We start from the raw sequence: 21,424 nt of genomic DNA on the forward strand, positions 1-21,424 counted from the left end.
ACTGATATTTGCATTCAAAATAAGTGTTTTAATGAGGAAAGTGTTCTGTTTAAATCCTGTCGTCTTAGAAATAGGATTAATAGGAGGCCTTGGTGACGTCTTAGGGAACGAATCCCGAAAAGCCATTCTTGATTTCCTTTTTTCTCTTCTACTTTACATGAAGAATGATCAATTATGTGCATAACTTCACAGTAAACTCTAAATATTGTATTTTATTTGTTTAACAACTTAATATTTGCATCATATTATCATTACCCAATGTTTGGTAATTTTATTTTTTAAAACAACCTTATCTTCTCACAATCGTATTCAGTCAAAACTCAAATTATTAGTAACTGGCTGTTTGTTAATATGGCCAAAAAATCTTAAATTCTTTCACTTTGTCACCTTACAAGATTGCTTGTGCCAAATGCCTGTTAGACAAGAAAAAGGCTGTTCATCTCAAGAATAAACTAACATGACCTGTGTATCTCCAATAGCTGTAACTAACCAGTCCTCTGAGTTACAAACTGCATTTTTTTATATTCCTAACTTAGTTTCCTGTATAAAGCTTTTAATGTTTGAAATGTTGTATGACTTGAATATATTCCAGAATTAAAGTAGTTATCAAGCCAGCCACTTAATCTTGTGGCTGAAACATAGAACTGAAAGAACATCTATGTCACTGTACTTCCTTTCTAGTTAAGGCTTTATACAGCCCTTGAAATAGGGATGCTGTCTTAATTTCTTTAGAATGATTTAACAATTATTGATGCCATTGAAGCAAATGGATCAGTGAGCTGAAGGAATAATTGAAACTAGTTGATATGTATTTCTGTCTGTGCTGGGGAAGAGTTTCATTCAGAATACTTCTACGCAGCCTCTTCAGAGTTACGAATAGGACTGAGCTTAATGGATTTGTTGATAACTTTTTCATGAAAAACAGTTATTCAGATAGAAAAGACAAACTTGGAGGAATTCTGTCCCTGAAACTCTATACCACTTATCAGGCATTGGCTATAAATAGCCAAGTGATGCTTCTAAGGCTTGTCTTCCTGCTGTTCTTGCAATGCACCTTGAACCATACAAATTCAGCTGTTAACAAGCTGGGCTCTGGAACAGTGTGTTTAGTTGTTTGAATTGTATGTCTTCAGTGGAACTTTATGCTGTTGGGTTTGATATTTTTTTAAACTACTACAACAGCCCCTCTTGTTTGAACTCCTCTCCCCTTCCCCCCATTATTTTTTTTCAATGTGGCAAATTTTAAGTTCTCAAATTCTGGCCTTGACTATCAAACACAGGCTATAGCACAGCTATAAGAGACTTCTAAAGACTAGATATATGTTTAAGCTATGGCCTGTTGTTGCCTTTGTTTAGATAAAGCAGTATTTTGCTGCATACTTAGGCGTGGACATCAGAAAAGCTTGCAAAGACTGCACTTACATGGTTTTCCTAGTCTTTGGGTATGGAGGTAAAGTAAGGAAGCCTCTTCAACTGTAGAGGAAAAGAAATCAAGTTTAATGTGGGGAGTAGATGTGACACAAGAACGTGCTTCAGGCTATTTGTTCTGCTTAATCAAAAACTAATTCAGGGGATCAAGTAATGGGTAAATAGTCCTATATAAGTAGTCTCAAAAGACTAAAGGTTCAAGGACCTTGAAGAACATTTTATTTGAGAATAAAGATTCTTGTACTGTGCATCCCACTTAGGATAGCATTAATTTGCACAAGGAGCCAGGACAGGTGAGCCAAGCTGGCCAGGGTCTACTCCATACCATGTGATGTCATGCTCACCATAAAAGGGGGCTAGTCAGGGAGGGGTGGGTTCTGCACGGCTCCAGGATGATCTGAGTGTGGGCTGAGCATCTGGTCGGTCGGTCATCGGATCAGTAAATTGCTTTCTGTTTATCACCCATTGTGAATATGTGTTATCAGTACTGTTGTTGATTGTTTCCCTCTCCCTTGCTGTCCCAGTAAACTGTCCTTACCCCAACCCACGAGGCTTTGCCTCTGTATTTCCCATTCTCCTCCCCACCCTGCCGGGCAGGGGTGAGCGAGCGGTGGCGTGGTGCTCAGCTGTTGGCTGGGGCTAAACCATGTCACTGTGGTTCTTGCACAGTTGCTTTTACTTCAAGGCTTTTATGCAAGATCTTTTATTCTTTCTAAGAAGATTTGTTGTTTAATTCACAAACTCTGATTCAGTGGACATGATCAACATTGCAGTTAAGACTTCTGTGTTGGGGGTATGTGTTTTGTTGGAATTTATCTCTTTTTTTTTTTTCCTTCCCCCAGAGTCTGTGAATCAAATGGTTGGAGATGGTGGATGTGATTCTTGCGATTCTACTTTTTTGTGGGGAGATCTAAGCAGCAAGTTAGTAAGAGATGGTCTTTGAAGTAGCAGGATTAGGCTGAAAATGTATGATAGTAATTGTATTGCTGTGAGCATTTTAGTATCACCTTGACTTAATCTGTCTCTAGCGTGTTATGTTTTCAGGAGAGAAACTCAGAGGAGTTACTGTAGTTCCGCCTTGTTCTTTTGTTCTTCTGTGGGTACCCACTGGAGGAAGGACTGTTTTGTGTTACTTAGCTGTTCTTGTCTTAAGTTACACAAAATACAACTGTTGCTTATGCGTTTTCCTTCTTTTCTCTGTATCTAATATATAAGAATGCTTATCTTCTGTTCATGATCTTTTATCTGTATCTCAGCTTGGAGAAATAACAGGTGTTTCTGGAAAATATTAACTGATAACCTGGTTGAAATCTTGAGTAGCAGAACACTCGTGTGATACGAATTACATTGGGGAGTAATGCAGAAAGAGCAAGCCCACTGCATGGGCATGCTTGTGCTGATGCAACCACTGAGGCTTTTTGGTCAGTCCTTGGCCAAAAAGTGATAGTTTTTAGGAACTGGCTAGCAACCATTCAGGATGAGTCAGAGACATGGAGACTTTATTGCAGTTAATTCTCTATTCCACAAGATGGAGCCAGTTATTTGACAAGTAAAGCCTGTCAACCAGCAACAGAATTTGGAGAAACAGAAGAGAATTAAAGTAACTCCACTGTGCTTTGTGGTCCAAGGACAGGCAGGGTGCAGCTGAGTGAAAGGAGTAATTGTAGTCTGTCAGAAGTCTTTGAAGGTGTTGGCCCAAGATAACTTTGCTACAGACTATATTGAGATGCAAAGCAGTTGATACTCTGTTATATGTAATACTTGGCTTCCTTCTTTGTAGAATTGCTAATTGGTAACTGCAAGAATGTCGAGTGAAAACTAATTTTGTTTTTATGTGCCTGTGTAATACAAACCTTATTTAAGCTTAGTCTCGACAAGCTTTCTTCATTTAAAACTTTGTCTCAAACTTGTTAGTCTCCTGGTTTACTGGTTTTATGCCTATAGTGTAAAGGGTTCAGAGTAGTCTGAGATGTAAAACAATCACTGTTTCCTTTGACAGCAAATATAAAATTATATGTTTGCTCATTTTACCCCAATTTAGACCTCTGTTTGCTCTCTGTAAGTTGAGATGTTTAGTAAGAGTGGGCAGCACCTCCGTTGCAGCAAAGTAGTGTTTCAGTATTAACCTGCAGTTACAGTAAGCTGAACAGATGGTAGTGGACTGATGGAGGGAAGGAAACTCTGAATTGTTGTGTAAAGGAGGCAACCATCATAATTCTCCTACTTTGTAGTCATATCTGCAGTAATATTATACTTGCTTTTTTTGTGGACATCTCCCAATTCTGTCATATCCCAGTACTTTTGCTTTCTTTGGCCTCTCTAGTTTGTTCTGGTCTCCACTATCTTTTTTATTTGTATTTTTTCTAACTTCTTTGTGCGGGAGGTATTCCTACTCCCAGCCAGTCTTGTCTGGTAGTATATAAGCTTTCTCACTAATTTCTTACTGCAGGTAGAAGCTGAGTAGAGGATGGAGTATTGATCGAGATGTTCAAAGTAGTGAAAGGATTTTTATACAGACTAATTGAACAGAGAGCTAAAGCAATGTTTCACACTGTATTGACTGCTTGGATTTGTATACAGTTAGTATATGAGGCTTCTGTGGGTTTTTTGTAATGCAGGTAAAAGTACTTTTTTCTTAGCATTTTAAATGATCAGTATCTTGTAAACCTTGTTTTGTACCTGATACAGGACTATGCATCTACTGATGCAAAATAAAACTCGAGCAGTTTGGAATAAAACTTAAACCTTGGACTTCTGAAAACTAATGTTCTTTGTCTTGTTTCCTTTGGAAATACACTATATCAGCTTCAGCATTACCATTCCTGTCGTTATTCTTGCCCGAAGCTCTATATCAGTTGTACCCACAAAAAGTTGGTTGTATCAGCTACAATTACTTTAGCAGGATGTGTCAGCAATGCTGTGAATGTTTATTGCAGCTTCTTCAATCAGCTTTCTAATATAATGGAGTAGAACATATGGCCCAAACTGAATGAGTTACAGGGATGAGGAAGAAAGGGATGTAAAGTAGTATATGCACACACATTAAGCACATGCAAGGTATTAGTCCAGTTTGAATAATACAGAGGAGAAATATCTGCTCAAAAATGATATCCTGAAGGGAGGAAAGTGGTGGTGGGGGGAAGTAGGAAAATTTTTGAAATATGTTGGTACAAAAGCTTTCACCTCACCGGAGCATATGTAAAAATGGTGCTTTTTTCACAACAGTCACACTTTGACATGCATTTTAGAATAAAAGAATGTAATCTGTAGATGAATAACTTTTTCAGCAATTTAAAATTTGGCTTGAAATTGACTTATGTGAAGACTTGTATCTAAAATGATGTAAATCACTTTCAAGCTCTTCATTGCTTAAGTTTTAAAAAGCTGAAGTCAGTTTTTGAAATGTTCTTAGTTTTTTTAGTAGCTGTAGATATTTCTGCAAGTAGGGAGGATGTTTGTTCTGTATGATAACTATACTGGCATGGAAGTCTACTGTAACTGGAAAAAACTCTCTTCAGGTTTTCTTAAATTCACAAGTTATCTAGCCATTCTAAAAGCTTAAAGATGTGCCAGAAAATGTTGTGTCTTGTGGATACATATTTCTTTCATTCTTAGAGTTTAGGTGGTCTCTAATAAAGGACTCTTTAAAGACTCTAAAAAATGTCACAATTAGTCCTCTTTCTGTGCATCTAATTGTGTTCTAGTTTCTATTCAAAACTTGATAGGCAATTCCTGAACACAAACTAATGTTTGCAGGTGTGGTGGGTTGATCCTGGCAAGCAGCCGAACACCCACCCTACCTCTTGTGTGTTTCCCTCTCCTGTGAAGCGGGGAGAAAACAGAAGGAAGGTGGAAGAACTTGTGTTTTGTGATCAAGACAGTTTAATGAGGAAGGGAAAAGCTATGCACGCAAGTGAAGTGACAAGAGAATTTCATTCACTGCTTCCCATCAGTAGGCAGATGTCCAGCTGCGTCCTGGAAAGCAGGGTCTCAGCATGTGTAACGGTTGTTGGGGAAGGCAGATGCCATAACCGGAAATGGCCGCCCCCCCCCCCCCCCCCCCCCACCTTTCCACCAGCTTTGGTTGCTGACCACAGTGTCATATGGTTTGGGATGTCCCTTTGGTCAGTTGGGGTTTGCTGCCCCTGATGTGTACTGACCCAGCCTCTTGCCCACCCCCTGCCTGGTGGGTGAGAAGGCCTTGGCTCTGGGTAAGCACTGTCCAGCTGTAGCCAAAGCATTAGTGTTATCAGCACTGTTTTAGTCACAAATCCAAAGCACAGCTCCATATGGGCTGCTATGAAGAAAGTTAACTCCATCTCAGCCAGGCTCAGTACCGTGGGAAGCATCGACTGGTATTCTCCATTTAACATGTAATAGTCCAGACTCCAAATTAATTTGTGTGAAGCCGTGTGACAGCTCAAATCCATCTTTCCATTTAGCTCTTACAAGAAGTTTGCGCTTGTGTTGTGTTTAAACTTCAAATCAAAACTTAATCACTACTTTTTGTGAAGGTAACAATTACAGTTGCCAGTAAGACTAATTATGCACAATAAACCTTGAGGGTTTTTATTTAGGGTTAGTTATTTTAAGGGTTACTTAAATTGTTAATGTCAGACCATCCTGAGGAAGGTTGTCAGGTGTTCACAAGAATTGACCTAATGCATTCAAAATCTTGTCTTGATAATTTCTCTGGAAAGTAGCACACACCTTCACAGCTGACCTTACATAACTACCTATTAAGAACTGAAAAGGAAATATGTCTAATCAGTAAACAAATATAGAAAAGGAAGCAAACTTTAGATTGAAGAAAAAAATTTAGATTCTCATTTTAGAAGCATCAGTCTGTCTCTTAAGATTCCTGAAGCTTTTTCCTTGGTTCATCCAGGCAGTGTTTCAGGGACTTCATAGTATCATAGCATATAGTCTAGTATAAACATTGACCATTTCCAGGACAGCAGAACTCCTATGGAGCTTTTCCTTAAATTAACTTCAGCAAAAGTTGAAAGAAGCTGAAAATATTTTTAAGCAGTTAAGTTATCCATATCTTAAATGACTGAAGAAATTACTCGAAGTGTAGTTTTATCAGAGTGGTGCAGCAAACTGATGAAGTGCAGCTCAGCTCTTCTAGTAAAAAGCTTGTATTCAAATGTCTTTCAAAAGAATAAAATTACAATTGTATTAAAACTTATGTCAAACAGTATTTCATGTTAATATTGGCTGATTGGAGTTGCACTGTATAATGCAGTTCTTGATAGGTAAGATAGCATTACTACTGACATGTAAAGGTGTTGTAAATAGCAGTTATCAAGTTTCTTAATGTCCAGTCTTCAATTCTGAAGCCAAATGTCTGTTTTCTTAACTGGCTAGCAAAATATATGCAGCAAATAAACTAGGTTACTTTTGTAAATTTTGCTGAAGAAAAACAAATGTATCTTTAAGGACCCAACAAGAAGAAACCTGTGAATATTTCTGTTAAGTGCAAAATATTTACCGTGTACAGAAATAAGGACCCTGACTCCATTCAGAATTGGGATAACTGTAAATTGTTTATTGAATCAGTCCAAATTACTGTTAAATATTTCTTGCACAGGAAGGTTTACAGACTAAGCTTTAGTTGACTGTGGCTAAGTCAAGCACAGCTGGTTTGATGCCCACACAGAAAACATTTTGTAACTTCTTTTGTGTATGGTTTAACTGTGCCTGTAATTGATTTGCATTAATTAAAACATTTTTCATTTGAAGTGTTTAATATTGCATATTGTCATTAGTCTGAAATAAATTCAGAGATTACACGTGAACATTTGTCTGGCCTCAGGTTTGTCTGTTATTCCACTGCTTAATTTGTTACTTTATTGCTTAAACATATTTGATTTCACGGAACGGTAGGGTTTGGAAAAGACCTCTGGAGATCATCTAGTTCAACCTCCCTGCTAAAGCAGGATCACCCAGAGCAGATTGCACAGAATCGCCTCCAGGCAGGTTTTGAATATCTCCAGAGAAGGAGACTCCACAACCTCTCTGGGCAGCCTGTTCCGGTGCTCGATCATCCTCAAAGTGAAGAAGTTTTTCTTCATATTGAGATCCACCTTCCTGTGTTCCAGTTTGTGCCTGTTGCCCCTCGTCCTGTCACTGGGCACCATTGAGAAGAGTCTGGCCCCATCCTCTTGACATCCGCCCTTTAGATAATTATAAGCAATGATAAAATGCTTAGATGCTGGCCATGCTTTTCTTAATACACCCCAGGATACCATTGGCCCTCTTGGCCACAGGGGCACATTGCTGGCTCTTGGCAAGCTTGTTGTCCACCAGGACTCCCAGGTCCTTCTCCACAGAGCTGCTTCCCAGCAGGTCAACCCCGAACTTGTATTGGTGCTTGGCGTTATTACTCCCTAGGTGCAGGACCCTACACTCGCCCTTGTTGAATTTCATATGGTGGTTCTCTGCCCAACTCTAGCCTGTCCAAGTCACTAATTTCCCTAAGTTATTTCAGAAAGAAGCACAAATTAATGAAATCTGAGCTTCTGGTAAAATATAAACCTGTTCTTTTTCCAGGAGAAAGCCAGTTAATTCACAAGTTGTGTCATGATCTTTCTTTTTGTTAATATAATTTTAAGTTAAAATATTAAACTGCAAAGTTAATGATCTCCCTCTTCATTTATTAAGACAGACTTCAGTCATGTCAAGCCCTCATCCTGGTCTTGTCTCATTAGTGTAGAACTTGCTTAACTGGGATATTACAGCTGAGGAAGAACCTACAGAATATGAAACTCATGTGATGTATAGTTGCACACTCTGTGGTAAAAAGCTTATAGTGGCTCTGTAAACACCCTGTAGTCATTTATCTGTAGTGTCTATACACTGCTTCCTGTCCCTATAGTAACCTGATCAAAACTGGCTTCTCTCTTTAGAAGGCACATCCCTGGGTTATAGTTTGGGGCGAAAAACTGGAGCAGCTGTTGAGCACAATAAGACCTTGCCTTACCTTTTTGTTTCTAAACCATCATGGCTTCATTAAGCAATTGCATAAGCTGAGGTACTTTATGTAGAAAGGAGTGGCTAAGGAGTTTTTTTCATTAAGTTTCTTCTGGTGTACTACTTTAGCCAAAACTTGATTAATGTGTTGAGGCAAATGGCCTGCAAAACTCTATCTTGGACCACTAAAATTTAAAGTAGTGTAAATTTCAAGTGGGATCTTCCTGTACTATATCTCTACACAGACTAAGGGCAGGGTGAGTATTTTGTGTGTGTGGTGTTTTATAGGGGAAGATAAAAAGGCAGGTCAACAGGTTGCTAGTTCTTAAACTATTTAAGACACACATTGCAAAGAGCTTGACTGTTTGTTCTTATCTGACAAGTAGTAGCTTTAATGTAGAAGTGCCATGTGGGAAATGATGTGTTAGTTTCAATGAGTAACTGTTGGATCTCTTGACCCTTAAACTCTAATTTTATGATGGTAGCACTTATTTTAAAAACTGCCAGTCATCTTAATCATTTTGGTCTTAAAGGTCAAGCAGTAGACATTAGGTGGTCTGACTTTTTGAGATCTTGAATGAGACAAATTAAAAGCAAGGTGGCTACCCAAAATATAGCCAGTATTTCCACTAGTAAGAGGAAGAACGGTTCTTGCAGCAAACCTGGGGAGCTGTGAATGTGTCTTGGATTTTCAAAAAACAAAATAGTGGAGTCTAACTGAAAGGATTTCTCCTGCTTCCTTGTTTTGGCTATTGCTGAGCAGTGCTTGCACACTGAGGGTTTTTCTTTTTTGTGTTCTGCCCCCCGCAGATGAGTAGGCTTAGGGGTGGGTAGGCAAGAAACTGTGAGGCAACACAGCTGCTGACCTCTAAGTGACCGTTCCATACCTCATGATGATGTGCTCACAGTAAATGCTCAAGGAAAGGAGGAGGAAGAAAGGACATTCTTGGTTATGGGGGCATCTTCCAAAGTATGTGTCATGTGTGCTGAGGCCTGGCTTTCTAGGAAGTGGCTGGACACCTGCCTGCTGATGGGAAGTAGTGAAGAAATTCTTCCCCCTCCCCTCCCTGCTTGTGTGCAGTTTTTGCTTCACTTATTAAAACTGTTATTTCAGTCTGGAAGTCTTCTCAGCTTCCTTCACTCCTCTCACTGTCCTTCAGGAGAGGAGAGTGAGCGAGCAGCTCTGTGGGTGTTTGGCTGTGATGAACCCAACACAGTCCTAAGCTAATGATCAGGAGAGGGAGGCATAAATGCTTTTCTAGGCCCCAGGAAAGTGTTTGTACAATATATCAATATTGAAATGCGAACTACTGCAGTTGCATGAGTGGTCTAGTTGTGCATCTGTCATACAAAGGCAGAAAATAATTGCTCAAAATGTTTTCCAGCTCTTCAATGTGCCTTCTTGCTTTTGATGGTTAATTATTTAATCTCTGAAGTCCTTAGAGCTGAGAACTAGATAGACTTTAAAGCAGTGCCTTTAACAGTGCTGGTGTACAGACCTGGAATAAAACAATATAAATGTGTTTAATTGGAGACTATGTAGTAACTTCAAGTCAAACATCCCAAGTGTCACTGTGGGAGTTCAGGCCAGCATACTTTAGGTCTGTCTCAACGTGCCAGCACAGCTGAGAAACAATGGTAAGGTTCATAAATCAACCTGACTCTGTAAGAAAATTCATTGGGCTATGAATAGCAACTCAAGTTTAGGAATCAAGGGTACTGAACATATTCAGTTTTCCACCATTCTTAAGTCATGGATATTTTCATCAGTTGGTTTTGCAAAGCTGTATAATCATTCCCAAGAACTTGCATGCTACTGTTGTAAAGGCTGTGCTGTATGAGGTATTAAAGGATTTGTTGCATTAATGTAAGATTGCCCTGCATTTAATTTCAAGTTAAGTACAGGTGTACATCTTGGGAAGCTCTTAATTGGAAAAAAGAGGGCAACTTCTACTGATTTCTGCTGATGCTTGCATCTGATGTATAGCCGTAAGGATTATTCAAGATGTAAGGAAAATCTTGTTGTTACTAGTAAGCCAACTTTCTAAAGTTTGTTTGTTTATTTGTTTGGTTTTTGGGGGAGGGAAGGTGATGGACACAACCAATGATGTCCTAGCTTAATCTGGATAACTCAAACGTTATGTGACATCACTTAGAAGTAGAAAGCCATAAATAAAATTGCTAACAATGGAGATTGTTGGAAGTATTGTATTGGATTGTAGTATCCTAGAGAAACAGCTGCAAGCCTTTATTCAGACTTGTTTATTCCTGTTGTCAGTATAGAATTATGCCAAAGAAAATCATCACAGTATATGGAATTTTGAAAATAACTAATTTATTTCCCCATTCCCTTTAGGTCCAAGATGGGCTTCTTGGAACACCGGTGTTTTTATTTGCATCAGATGTGCTGGAATACATCGAAATCTTGGGGTCCATATATCAAGAGTCAAGTCTGTCAACTTGGATCAATGGACACCAGAGCAAATACAGGTAAAATATCTTAAAATACGTTTTCAATTTGGAGGGAATGCCAGGAGTCCTTTTGAAAGGATTTGAGTTTACCATGATGCCCCAACTTAAAAGTTTTACAATCAAAGTAGTTCTTAATATGTTATATTTCTACTATAAGGAGTTTAAATTCTGAAAACTCACTTCAGAAATTGGCTTAGCTATCTTTTCTGTATCATTTTAGATATATTGTGCCTTGCCACAGGGACTCTGAAAGCTGCTTCTTTGTTGTATCTTTTGAAAATGTATTGTAAGCCTTTTCCTTTTCAGTAGGGGACAGTAAGGTAGCATTCACTCGTGTCTGATTCTTGATTACATATTCTTTTGGTGTACCAAGTATTGACTTTTCCAAGTATGCTCCAGTCTGAAGTCTCTTTCTGCTGCCAGACAAATTTTCTTACTCCTCTTCCTCCTGGTCTGAAGAGTCATCCCGAGAGATGAAAGCTTATCTTTCACTGGATGGGTTAGTATACACTGTAAACGCCATCTATGTTGTTAGCTTTTGTCCAGCAAGTCTTGGCAGGCAGCCCTCCTGTGCCTTGGGATCATCTCCCAAGACATATGGCAGCAGAGAGGTCTCCAAGTTAAAAACTTGCAGTGTCATTTAAGTATACCAGTAGCATTCTGACTATTTCAGGATTTAAAGTATTGATGGACATGAACTAACTGTTTTCTACCACTTTTCCATAGTGCATGCAGGAAATGGGAAATACTAAAGCTAGACTACTCTATGAAGCTAATCTACCAGAGAACTTCCGAAGACCTCAAACAGATCAGTATCCTTTTGATTTTAGCTTTCATATTGAAATGACTTTTAATGCAATTTCAATGTTATGACCTTTTAAAGGAATCGCTACATTTGGCAACTCACCTTATTGATATTGTTGTATAAGAAATGACAGTGGAAGTTGGGAATGGTTCAGAAAAGGTTTAAATTACTTCAGTTAGATCAAATCTACTTTGTAATGAGATTTGGCAAGCCCCATTTATTTTTGCTTTCAGAAGAGATGACTTCATAAATTCCCTGTATGTAGGAAGTTAGAGTGATACAAGAGAGCTCTTGCATATTCTGTCTTTATCTTGAGTAACTGCCAGCTGAATTTAGAAGCATTTGAACAGGAAATAATGAGCTGAATGGTAAAGTAAAATAAGCCATTGGATCTTATTCAAGTGAAGTATGGATTTCTTCCTCCAGATTAAATATTCTGTAATGTTTTGGAATTGAAGCGTATACGTTCTATGCAGTGTGTGAGCAGAGATGACTAGCATGGGAATATCTAAATAAGCCAAACCTCCCTGATGGCCGCCACTTGTGTTGGTGTGTGGTTATCACCATGTACCTGGAAGGGGAGAGTTGGAAGAAAAATTGTCTACCACCAATAAATAGCTTTGCTCAAAAAATACCTTTTTTGAATATACTGAATCATTAGGATAATGTATAATGGTATTAATTTAGATTTGTATTAGCTCCTGATTTAGCAAGGTTACTCTACTTGATCTTACTGGAACTCTTTAACTGTAATGAGGTCCTAAACACCTACTGTTAAATGAGCTGAATCTTTCCCCAAGTCTCTTAACCTGATGATACAGGCTATGGAGGCTGATTAACAGACTTAGTTTTAATTGGATCTGAATTTTCTCCTTCAGTATCCAAAAGTGACTTTGGTTCTTCTGTTTGTTAGACACTATGCTCAATATGCTATGCGCAGAAGATTTTTTTTTTTGAAGGGTTACACTCCTCCTTATGCAATGCACTTGAGCAAAACAGATATGTTTTCTCATATTCCAGTAGCTTTTAAATTAAACATACATATGCATAAGAAAAAACTAACTGGAACCAGATAGCACTGTTGTATTCCAGCTGTAATATTCTAAAACTTTATTTCATCCATAAGACCGAAATACTTAGACTAAAACTTACTCAGAAGTGGATCTTGAAGATGTATATTTTATTCTTACTGCAGCTAACTTGAAATCACTGATGTTATTGCAGGAGAACCAATAATGCTTTACTCTAAGCTTTTCTTGTCAGATCAGACCAAAAGTCTCATTTTTAAACTTTCAAAATAATTCCTTTGTTGACACTGTATACCTTGAAATAGTTATGTAGCCTTTTGAACAGTTGTCAGTTTCTAAGTGGTAGACTTGGTCAACTGAATATATTTCATTGCATGTGTTTTCTTTATTAAAAATACAGTGCCAGGAGAGAGGATGCCAACATTTTCTGTTTTATTTCTCAATTTCCCCATAACTGGCAGCTACTTACCTACTTGGCATTCATGACAAGCTGTTGTGTTAGGGGCTTTTTTTGCCCTTCCTCTTTGGCCTTTGTATCACTACAAAATCAGCATTCTGTTTCATCAGCATTCTGGTTATGAATATTCTCAATATTCTGAATATTCTTTTAGATGAACTATGCAGACTGTTTGCATGTAATGATCACACTTGTGTATGTTCTTCTATATTAGTGTTTAACTTCCTGTAGCACTGTAATATACTTATTTCTATTTTTTAGGTAGTACACAGGAGAAATGTCTATGTGGGATCTGCCCAAAATCTCCTGCTAAAAGTCTCCCATCACTTCTAATTCTTAATCACAAGACTGACCTTTCTGGGCATTCTTTTATTCTTCCCTTGTACTTGGCAGGGATGCTCTGGCATAGAAGCTAACTTTGAGGATCATTTTGATGGGTTTTTTGTAGGGCATCTTCCACTTCCTGTTTGAAAGTGTTTTTTTCCCAAAAGTAGAGTGAATATTTTTTTTGTCTCTTCATTTTACTCACTTCTTAAAGCCATTTTGGTATCTGCTGAGGTTCCTTTAAATTCTTTTCTTAACAGGAACACAGTAGGTTATCTAGAGAAACTTAGATGTGGTCCAAAAATTCACACATATTGAAGTAGGGTAACTTGAATAAAAGTGGATATTTTTCAGAATACACAACTTAATACCCCAGTGTAATAGCATCCTGAAAAATTAAACCATATGAAATTTAAATACTTGTGATTGTCTGTTAATAATTTTCAAATTAAAACTGTCTAGATATCTGAAATATCAAGTGTGCATTCTGGGAAACTGCTAAAAATAGTGAAATATTTATGCAAAAGAGCTAAGATATCTAAAGCAAAATCTGAGCAACCAAAACTTGGAACACTTGACAAATATGCCATCTGAAAATGTTAATTTTGGCAAATAACTAAGACTTTTTATTTGAAGAAAGGATAGGTTGTTCTAAGCTATTTTATAACAATTAAGTTTTGAATCTTTTCTGTTTACTTCTATATTAGTTATTCAGTACAGTTACCCAGTTACAGCCCAAAAGCATGGAAAAAAAATAAATTCCCTTTCTGTATCTCCTCCCCCCCATTGAGATTACTTGCACTGCAAGTCGAAAATAAACTTTCTGAGAGAATCCTGTCTAGTCTTAGCTAAATTTGAAAAACTGTGGGAGTTGTATATTACACAGCTTCCATTCCTCTGTAATTTAATAATATGCATTGATTTTTTTTGCAAAATGACAATCTTTTGGTGTGTGTAAAGAATAATGCAATTTTAATATTAAGGTAGTCGTATGTTCAAAGTGCTCAAGATGCCATTTAGAATGTAGATATATTTGGAAAGAGGTAGAAAAGAATGTTTTGTTGTTTTGCAAATTTTATGAAGCAAAATTTGAAACTAAATGTGATTGATGATATAATTTGATGCACAGAATGAAGGAACTGAGTGCTCTGAGCTCAGTGTTAATCTTAAGAGATAGTAGGTGGAGCTAAAGTATCTTTCCATCGATTGAGGAAAAATTGCTATGGAAGTTTAAGATGCAATGAATCTGGGCTTTCGCAGTTGCAATTTCAATTTTTGAATGGATAATCAAAATGCCGAACAAATTAGTTAAAATTTATTCTACAGATACCAGGGAAACAGCTTTACTAAAGTTAAACAATTCACACTGCTTTGGATGAGCTGCTTTATGAAGCTGAGAGAATAATCAAGGAAAATAACTGGTTGTCCTTTTTGTGTTTGAGCTAGTGAGTAGTCAGTTCTGGTATTCTACATCAACATGCTTGCTGCTGTTTCCACCTTTGCTTCAATATCTTTTTATCACTAGTGTTTTAGTTTCCTTTCTGTAGAGACGTTTGTTGTAATAGAAGACTCTTGTGGAGGACTTAGTCATCTCAGAGGGCTGTTTATGATTGGCTTTTGATGCATGATATAATTTGTGCAAATCAGAGAATAGGTACATACATTTCACCTTTTATCTGAAGAGAAAGTTTTTTTCTCAAGTTACAATGGTAAACTATACTTTACTTACTGTATACAAGCACCTTTGTTCAAGTATTAGCAGTACTACAGCCCTGTAGCTTGTAAATACCAAGTGAAAATGTCCTAGCTGTTGAACACTGAGTTACTTCTAGTATATCTTTCCCATATTGTTTCATTAAGAGATTAAACTGATTAATTCTCCATAGTAAAAATAAGCTCTTTTTGGACACCACAATAGCAGTTGTTTTGTGTAGAGCAGTTTGTTCTGTTGTTTTAAAACTACAAAACAAGATGGAGCAAGAATCTGGTGCAATTCTTTATTTTTGAATAACCTGTCAGCTTTTTGGGTTAATGTTGCTATTTATCTGAATGCATATTTTCCTTAAACTAGCTCCTTCCAGAGCTGTGGAATTTTTCATCAGGGATAAGTATGAAAAGAAGAAGTATTATGATAAAAATGCAGTTAATGCCTTCAATGTAAGTAAACAGTTTCACCAAGAATTCTGTCACTTTTCTTTTTTGAAAGCTAAATAAGAGAAATGTATGTTAAAATGTCTTTCACGGTTGAAAACTTATTGATACAGAGCTAAATGCTTTCTTTTGTATCTCTTGAAAGCTGTTCCTAGGTTCTATAAGTTCAACGTACATTGTCTATTAAATTTATAACAGCAAAGCATTATGATCCAACAAATAGCTTCTGACTCTTTATATTGTCTTTCACTGATGGGTAGTTCTTCAACAGTATACTTTGAGTCCTTTCTGAGTATTTTTTTGTGTTAGAGGGGTAAGATGGGATTACTGTTTCTGGTAACTTTGTCTTCCCTCATTCTCTGTCGTACCTCGATGAGAAATCCTAGGGTGTTTTGGGCCCCTCTTCTGAGGATCTTGCTCTGCTGAATTCCAGACTGTTGCTTGGAGCGAGGTGCAGTGTAATAGCAAACATGGGCAGTATGGCAAACCAGCTGTTGAATCATGTAGCGGTGTGTTCACTACAGTAAGTTGGTGAGTTGGTGCCACCTTTTCTGGCAAAGCAGTTTTGAGAATGTCAGCCTTTACTGAAGTTCGCAGCCTTGTTCAGTTTTTTGGATACAGCTTTTTCTGGGGCATACAATCTAGTTTATATATATTTATTTATGCTTAAACACATACTCCTCTATACCTACATTATTTAAGTATGGCCTAACATGTAACTTACTGCGCCATCTTACTAGGCAGTGAACTTTGACAGGGAAATGAGTGCAAGGGTGGGCGTAAAGAGCGGGAGTTTATGCTGCCTTTCCCATCTGAGTAAATGCATCTCTGAATGATAGCTTCATTTTAGAAAGGAACCCCCCCTGCCAAACCTGGAAACTAGAGAAGTGTATTTCATTAAGCATTGCTGAAGTGGGGGGGAAATTGCTTCATTTAAGAGGTAAAATACAATTGTGGTTTGAATTACACTGTCAGTTACCCTTCTTTTATTCCAAAGTAGAAAAATAGGAAGAATTGTTTAAAATTATACTTCTTTAAAAAGTTCAAAAGACTCCCAAGGTCTTTCTAAACAGAGAACCTAGGTGTCTAATATAGTAGTCCACTGCTGCCCTAATACGTTTGAAGGAGTAATCAGATTTTACTTTATCATATTGCAGACTAATATGAATCATTTACCTGTCACAGCAGCACGGATAGAATCCAGACAAGCTGAAGAGATGCATGTAACTGCTGCGTAGGGAGTACCATTTTATTTCTTCCTACTTGGGCGTTTCTTTCATTGACTAATGTAAATGGCATAATCCCTGTGAGATAGGAACAGAATCTCATTATGAAATATTTTAGCAATAGGTGACTCATGCACATTCACATTTACCTGCATTTCTTCAAGGCCACCAATCATCAGGTTTGAGGTAGGCAGTCTGAAATCACAGTTACTGCAAAATCCCAGAAGTCTATGATACTAAATTAGCTGAACTAGTGCAGCGCCTATAGCCCTAGTCTGCTGCTTGCATTGGGTTACCCTCCTTGGCCCTGGCCCCAGCCAAGCTCACATGCACATGTAACATGTAATGATGTGACTGGTATTCAGCAATTGTCTTTTGGATGGGCTTGGGACTGACAGGGAAGGGGAAGAGGAAGAAAAGGTGAAGCTGGTCCTCCATTCTGCATGTCTGATACGCTGCTTTTCTGCTCCTGAGTACTGTTGGCAAGGAAGAGGGGGGCAGTTACCCCACAGTGCCAGCGCATGGAGGTCTGTGGGGAGTTTGAGAAGAACTGTGTGAGGAAGGAGTTCTGTGGGGGTATGCAATTCTATGCCCCCGTGGTGGCAGTTTCTGAAGCTTTCCTTTTTCAGTCCTGACAACATCCGAGACACCTTCCCTCTTCGCACCCTGCCAGGAGGTGGCTAAGATTCCCTGGGAACTGAGGGGTGGCTGTGGAGGAAGGGGGGGATTCCTGCTTGTAGCCTTCAGCCCTCTGCCAAGTGTTTTGGTAGCCTGAAAGCCCTTGTTAACACAATACTTCCATGAGAATAGTCTTGTGAACTGTTCAGGTGGGGTGTCAGTACTAGGTCATGCCAAGCTCTTTCCTTCTGGAAAATTTCTTTACCCCACTTAGTTTTGCAGAGAGCACCCTGTGTCCTATTTTTAATTGAAAAAAATCATTGTTGGGATGATATGTGAACACACAGTTACAAACAGCACAGTTACTTCTTGTTACCATCTTTAAAATAGCAATGCCTTCTACTTGGATTAGGACAAATTTAAGTTGGAAATGTGTATGTATGTTGTCATTTGGTAAAATGAATCCCTTCTGGGTATGAGCAGGTAATACAGAACTGCAGAAACAGGCTTGCTGTACCCTAATGGTTGCTGTCCTTAACCAGGTAATTTCATTGAGGTGGGGTTTAAAAATTTAAGGGGCTTTCCTGGATTTCGTCCACTGTTAGAAGTTGCTTGTGGTAAAAACTTCCTGTAGCATAAAAGTTGTTTTGAATAGATTCTCTTAAAACATGCAGTGCAATATTTCTCTTAGCTTAATTTTGGCAAGATCCTAAGCTTTTCAAGTTTGTCTGACTGTACAAGATCTGTGTTAATATATTCTGTCTGTCAGAGCCCAGGAGTATATGTCAAGGGTCAGTCTTGGTTCTTTGATGCTCAGGATTCATGTATCTTTTCTTTTGTTACAAAATTTTTATTTGTAATTTTTAATTATATGAGATGTTTTGTTTTCTGAAGACACTGTTGTATTACTAGATTTGGTTTTTAGAAATACACACTATAATAACAAAATTAGTTAGTGCAGAGACCAGTTTTGCCATCAAACATGCAGGCTAAAAATAGGCAAATATGAAAAATTAAATTACTGTTTTCATGGTTCACTGAAAAGCAATGCAGGATAAAGCTATGGATAAAACAGCATCTGTGGTTTTATTGGCTAGTTATATTTTAAATAGAATAATGCATTTAAGTAGAAATCAAATATACATTAGAAAAATCTAATGCTGATTGAAAGCAGCCTGATTTCCAAAATCTATTAAAATGCATAGATCTCAGAGTTTTCTGATCCATCATTATTGGGAAAATGCAAAATGCTGGTTCTGTATCATTGCTCAGGACTAAATGAGTGGTACAATTTACTCAGCTCTTGTAAGTGGGTTATCATAAATAGTTACTCTCATTTTCTTGCTCAGAGGCAATGCAGGCTTGTGACTTGTTTATAGAAAGACCTGAGAGGCTGACACCCTTCAACAGTTGTGTGTTTGGGTTTTGGTTTTCTTTGGTTGATTTTTTTTTGGTGGTTTTGTTTTCTTTGGTAATGGGAAACATTCAGGTATCAGTTAGGCCTAATTCTTAACCACAGTGTTGGGCTTTAGCCTTGAGAAAAATCTTCAGGAATGTAGCAGGAAAGGTAGCCCCAGGTAGGCAAACTACGGTGCTCTGGGTCAGGTTAGGAGATGCAGGTAGGGAATTTATCAAAGTGATCACACTATGCTTGTCTCTTCTTTTCACAGATATACTTTCACATGTATTTCAGGTGAAACAAAAAGCAGGAGCTCCAATCAAAATAAGCAGTGTAGCTGAGGGGGGAAGGCTGGGAAAATGATGTATTCATTATTTTTTACCAACACCGATAATACAGTTAAAATCAATCTGATATTTTAAGGAATACATTAATGTGGATGAGTTTTATGGGTGCCTTTCAGGTTTTTTTGGAGTATTTATACATTTTTAGATCTTAGTTGGAACAGAAACCTTTTTCTAATCATTAGAAATTTTTTTAACAGTTATGTATATGCTTGCTGCTTCATAATGTTGTAAGACAAGAAGAAGTTTTAGAAGAATGTCTAACAATGCATTTGTAAAAATACTTTACTTCTAGAGTACTGGAATATTGCTGGTTTTGGAAAGTTTTACAGTTTAGCTGCTGTTAAAGTAGCAGTATTTACTTTTAAGTTTTATTCTGATCAATGTAAAGAAGATAATTTTGAATAAATTAGCCTATCCAGGGAGGCAGACTGTTTTTTTTGTACCCAATGGAAGTATCTTCAGATGTATGCCAGCTCTTTGAAAAACTCTTATAGTTGAAATGATCTGTAGATGCTTAGATACAGTTGTAGGTTTGCAATATTATGACTAAAACTGTGAAGACAGCTGTATGGTATTTATGATATTTAGGAAAATATATCTTTATTATCAAAATATATTCCGTTTAAGCAGTGTAGCCCATGACAGATTTAGAAGTAGTACTTCTCAAGCCAGTGCCTATCATAAATCTCTCCCAACATTGAGTCACACCAGTATAAAAGATAAACCCTTCCTTTCTCAGAAAGTAGTTTGTAGTCCTACTGTGGTGAGACCTCAGTTTGTTGAGACTTCTAAAGACCGACTGCTTAAGAAGTCCACGTCTCTTGATCTGGCCAGCTGCTTTCCTCTTCTGCTTTAGTATACTGTAATTTTGAAACAGTCAGGACTTCATGTTTTTCTATGCTTTTTATGTATGCTTAAATTTAAAAAGAGGAACAATACAAGTAAAAACACTTGAAGCTGACAGGATGTTACTTGGGAATATATATATATATTTGTTCTGTGGATGACACATGATTTGGTATTGTTAATGGCAGGAACTTTTTTTGCTCTTCAAATAATCATTCTAGGAGCAGCAGGAGCTGTTAGCAAGTCAAGTTATTTTAAATATTCTCAGCATAATACTGTCCTAGAATTAATTTTCTGCCAAACCCCTTTCTCAATTTTTAGTCATACATAGGCTGTGAATGATGCAAAGTATAGCATAGAATCCAATAAAACAAACTTCACACACTAGTGAAATGATTAGGGCATCTTTATAAATGTGGTGCATCTAAGATACGATAACATTAGCAATTTACAGTGCAATATGCTGTGCTGTTTGACTTGATTTATCCCTGAAAGCTTGTACAATGCAATCAAGAGCTTGCATTGCTTCTGTAGTTAACTACAGACAGTTACCATAGGTTAAGTGGTGTGAGGTCATTTTGAATGTTAAAACTCTCCTTCAGGTGGGTGCTGACATGAAACTGTTCAGGAATATCATTCCACTTCAGACTTGCACCTGATGATCACTTTCAAGCATAGGCAAATCCTTTTATATTTGTCGTAGGGGTTTTTTGTACACAACAACCCTAGAACTGAAGGGTAAAGCCTGCAAAGCAGTTTCTCCTCTAACAATCTTAGTCCTGAAGATTGTTGCTTATTAAATCTTTTGTTTGCTTTGGGCTCTTGTTAAACTCTTTATGCTTCTTTAGTTTACTATCTCCAGGAGCACTCTTAGAAGAGTGCAGCTTACAATTATACAAACACCTTTCCCTAAGAATCTGAACTTATATGCTTAAATAAATGACCTGAAGGACTTTTTCAGAATTGCTGCAGTAAATATATCTGAAGCACATACGACCCTTGTTGGAGACACACTTTGAGATATTTGTTTTTATGAAAGTAATGTCTGAACAGAGTATTCATCTTGACTGATGATCTCTGTATTGAGTTCCAAATCAAAGCTATGCAACTGGTAACGTAGAAGGACAGTTGTCAATGAGGCTCATCATCCTAGATGCAGTGGCCAAGAGAAATAGCAAACATTGCTTGTTTTAGGGAGTTAGTAAGATTCTCCCAAAATTACTGGTTAGAGGAAGTAAGCTTTGAAGTAGATGATTACACAGTTTACCAATAATCCAAAAGGAAATGTGTGATTTTTAGAACCGAGGTTCCAGGAAGAATACAGTCTGTCTAAAATATGCTATTGAGT

The 21,424-nt window shown here is 37.6% G+C and overlaps 1 protein-coding gene across 2 annotated transcripts in view; it reads left to right on the plus strand.

Annotated features, from left to right (window-relative positions):
* The window catches only part of SMAP1 (small ArfGAP 1), a 104,581-nt gene that overhangs the window by 20,151 nt on the left and 63,006 nt on the right, over positions 1-21,424 (plus strand). For both annotated transcript variants that reach the window (XM_054819439.1, XM_054819438.1), the window contains exons 2-4: positions 10,760-10,893; positions 11,602-11,687; positions 15,571-15,646. In XM_054819439.1, coding sequence (XP_054675414.1) covers positions 10,760-10,893; positions 11,602-11,687; positions 15,571-15,646 — 296 coding nt within the window. The remainder of the gene's footprint in view (positions 1-10,759; positions 10,894-11,601; positions 11,688-15,570; positions 15,647-21,424) is intronic.

The sequence above is a fragment of the Grus americana genome, chromosome 3 (genome assembly GCF_028858705.1).
Source record: "Grus americana isolate bGruAme1 chromosome 3, bGruAme1.mat, whole genome shotgun sequence".
NCBI classification, from domain to species: Eukaryota; Metazoa; Chordata; class Aves; order Gruiformes; family Gruidae; genus Grus; species Grus americana.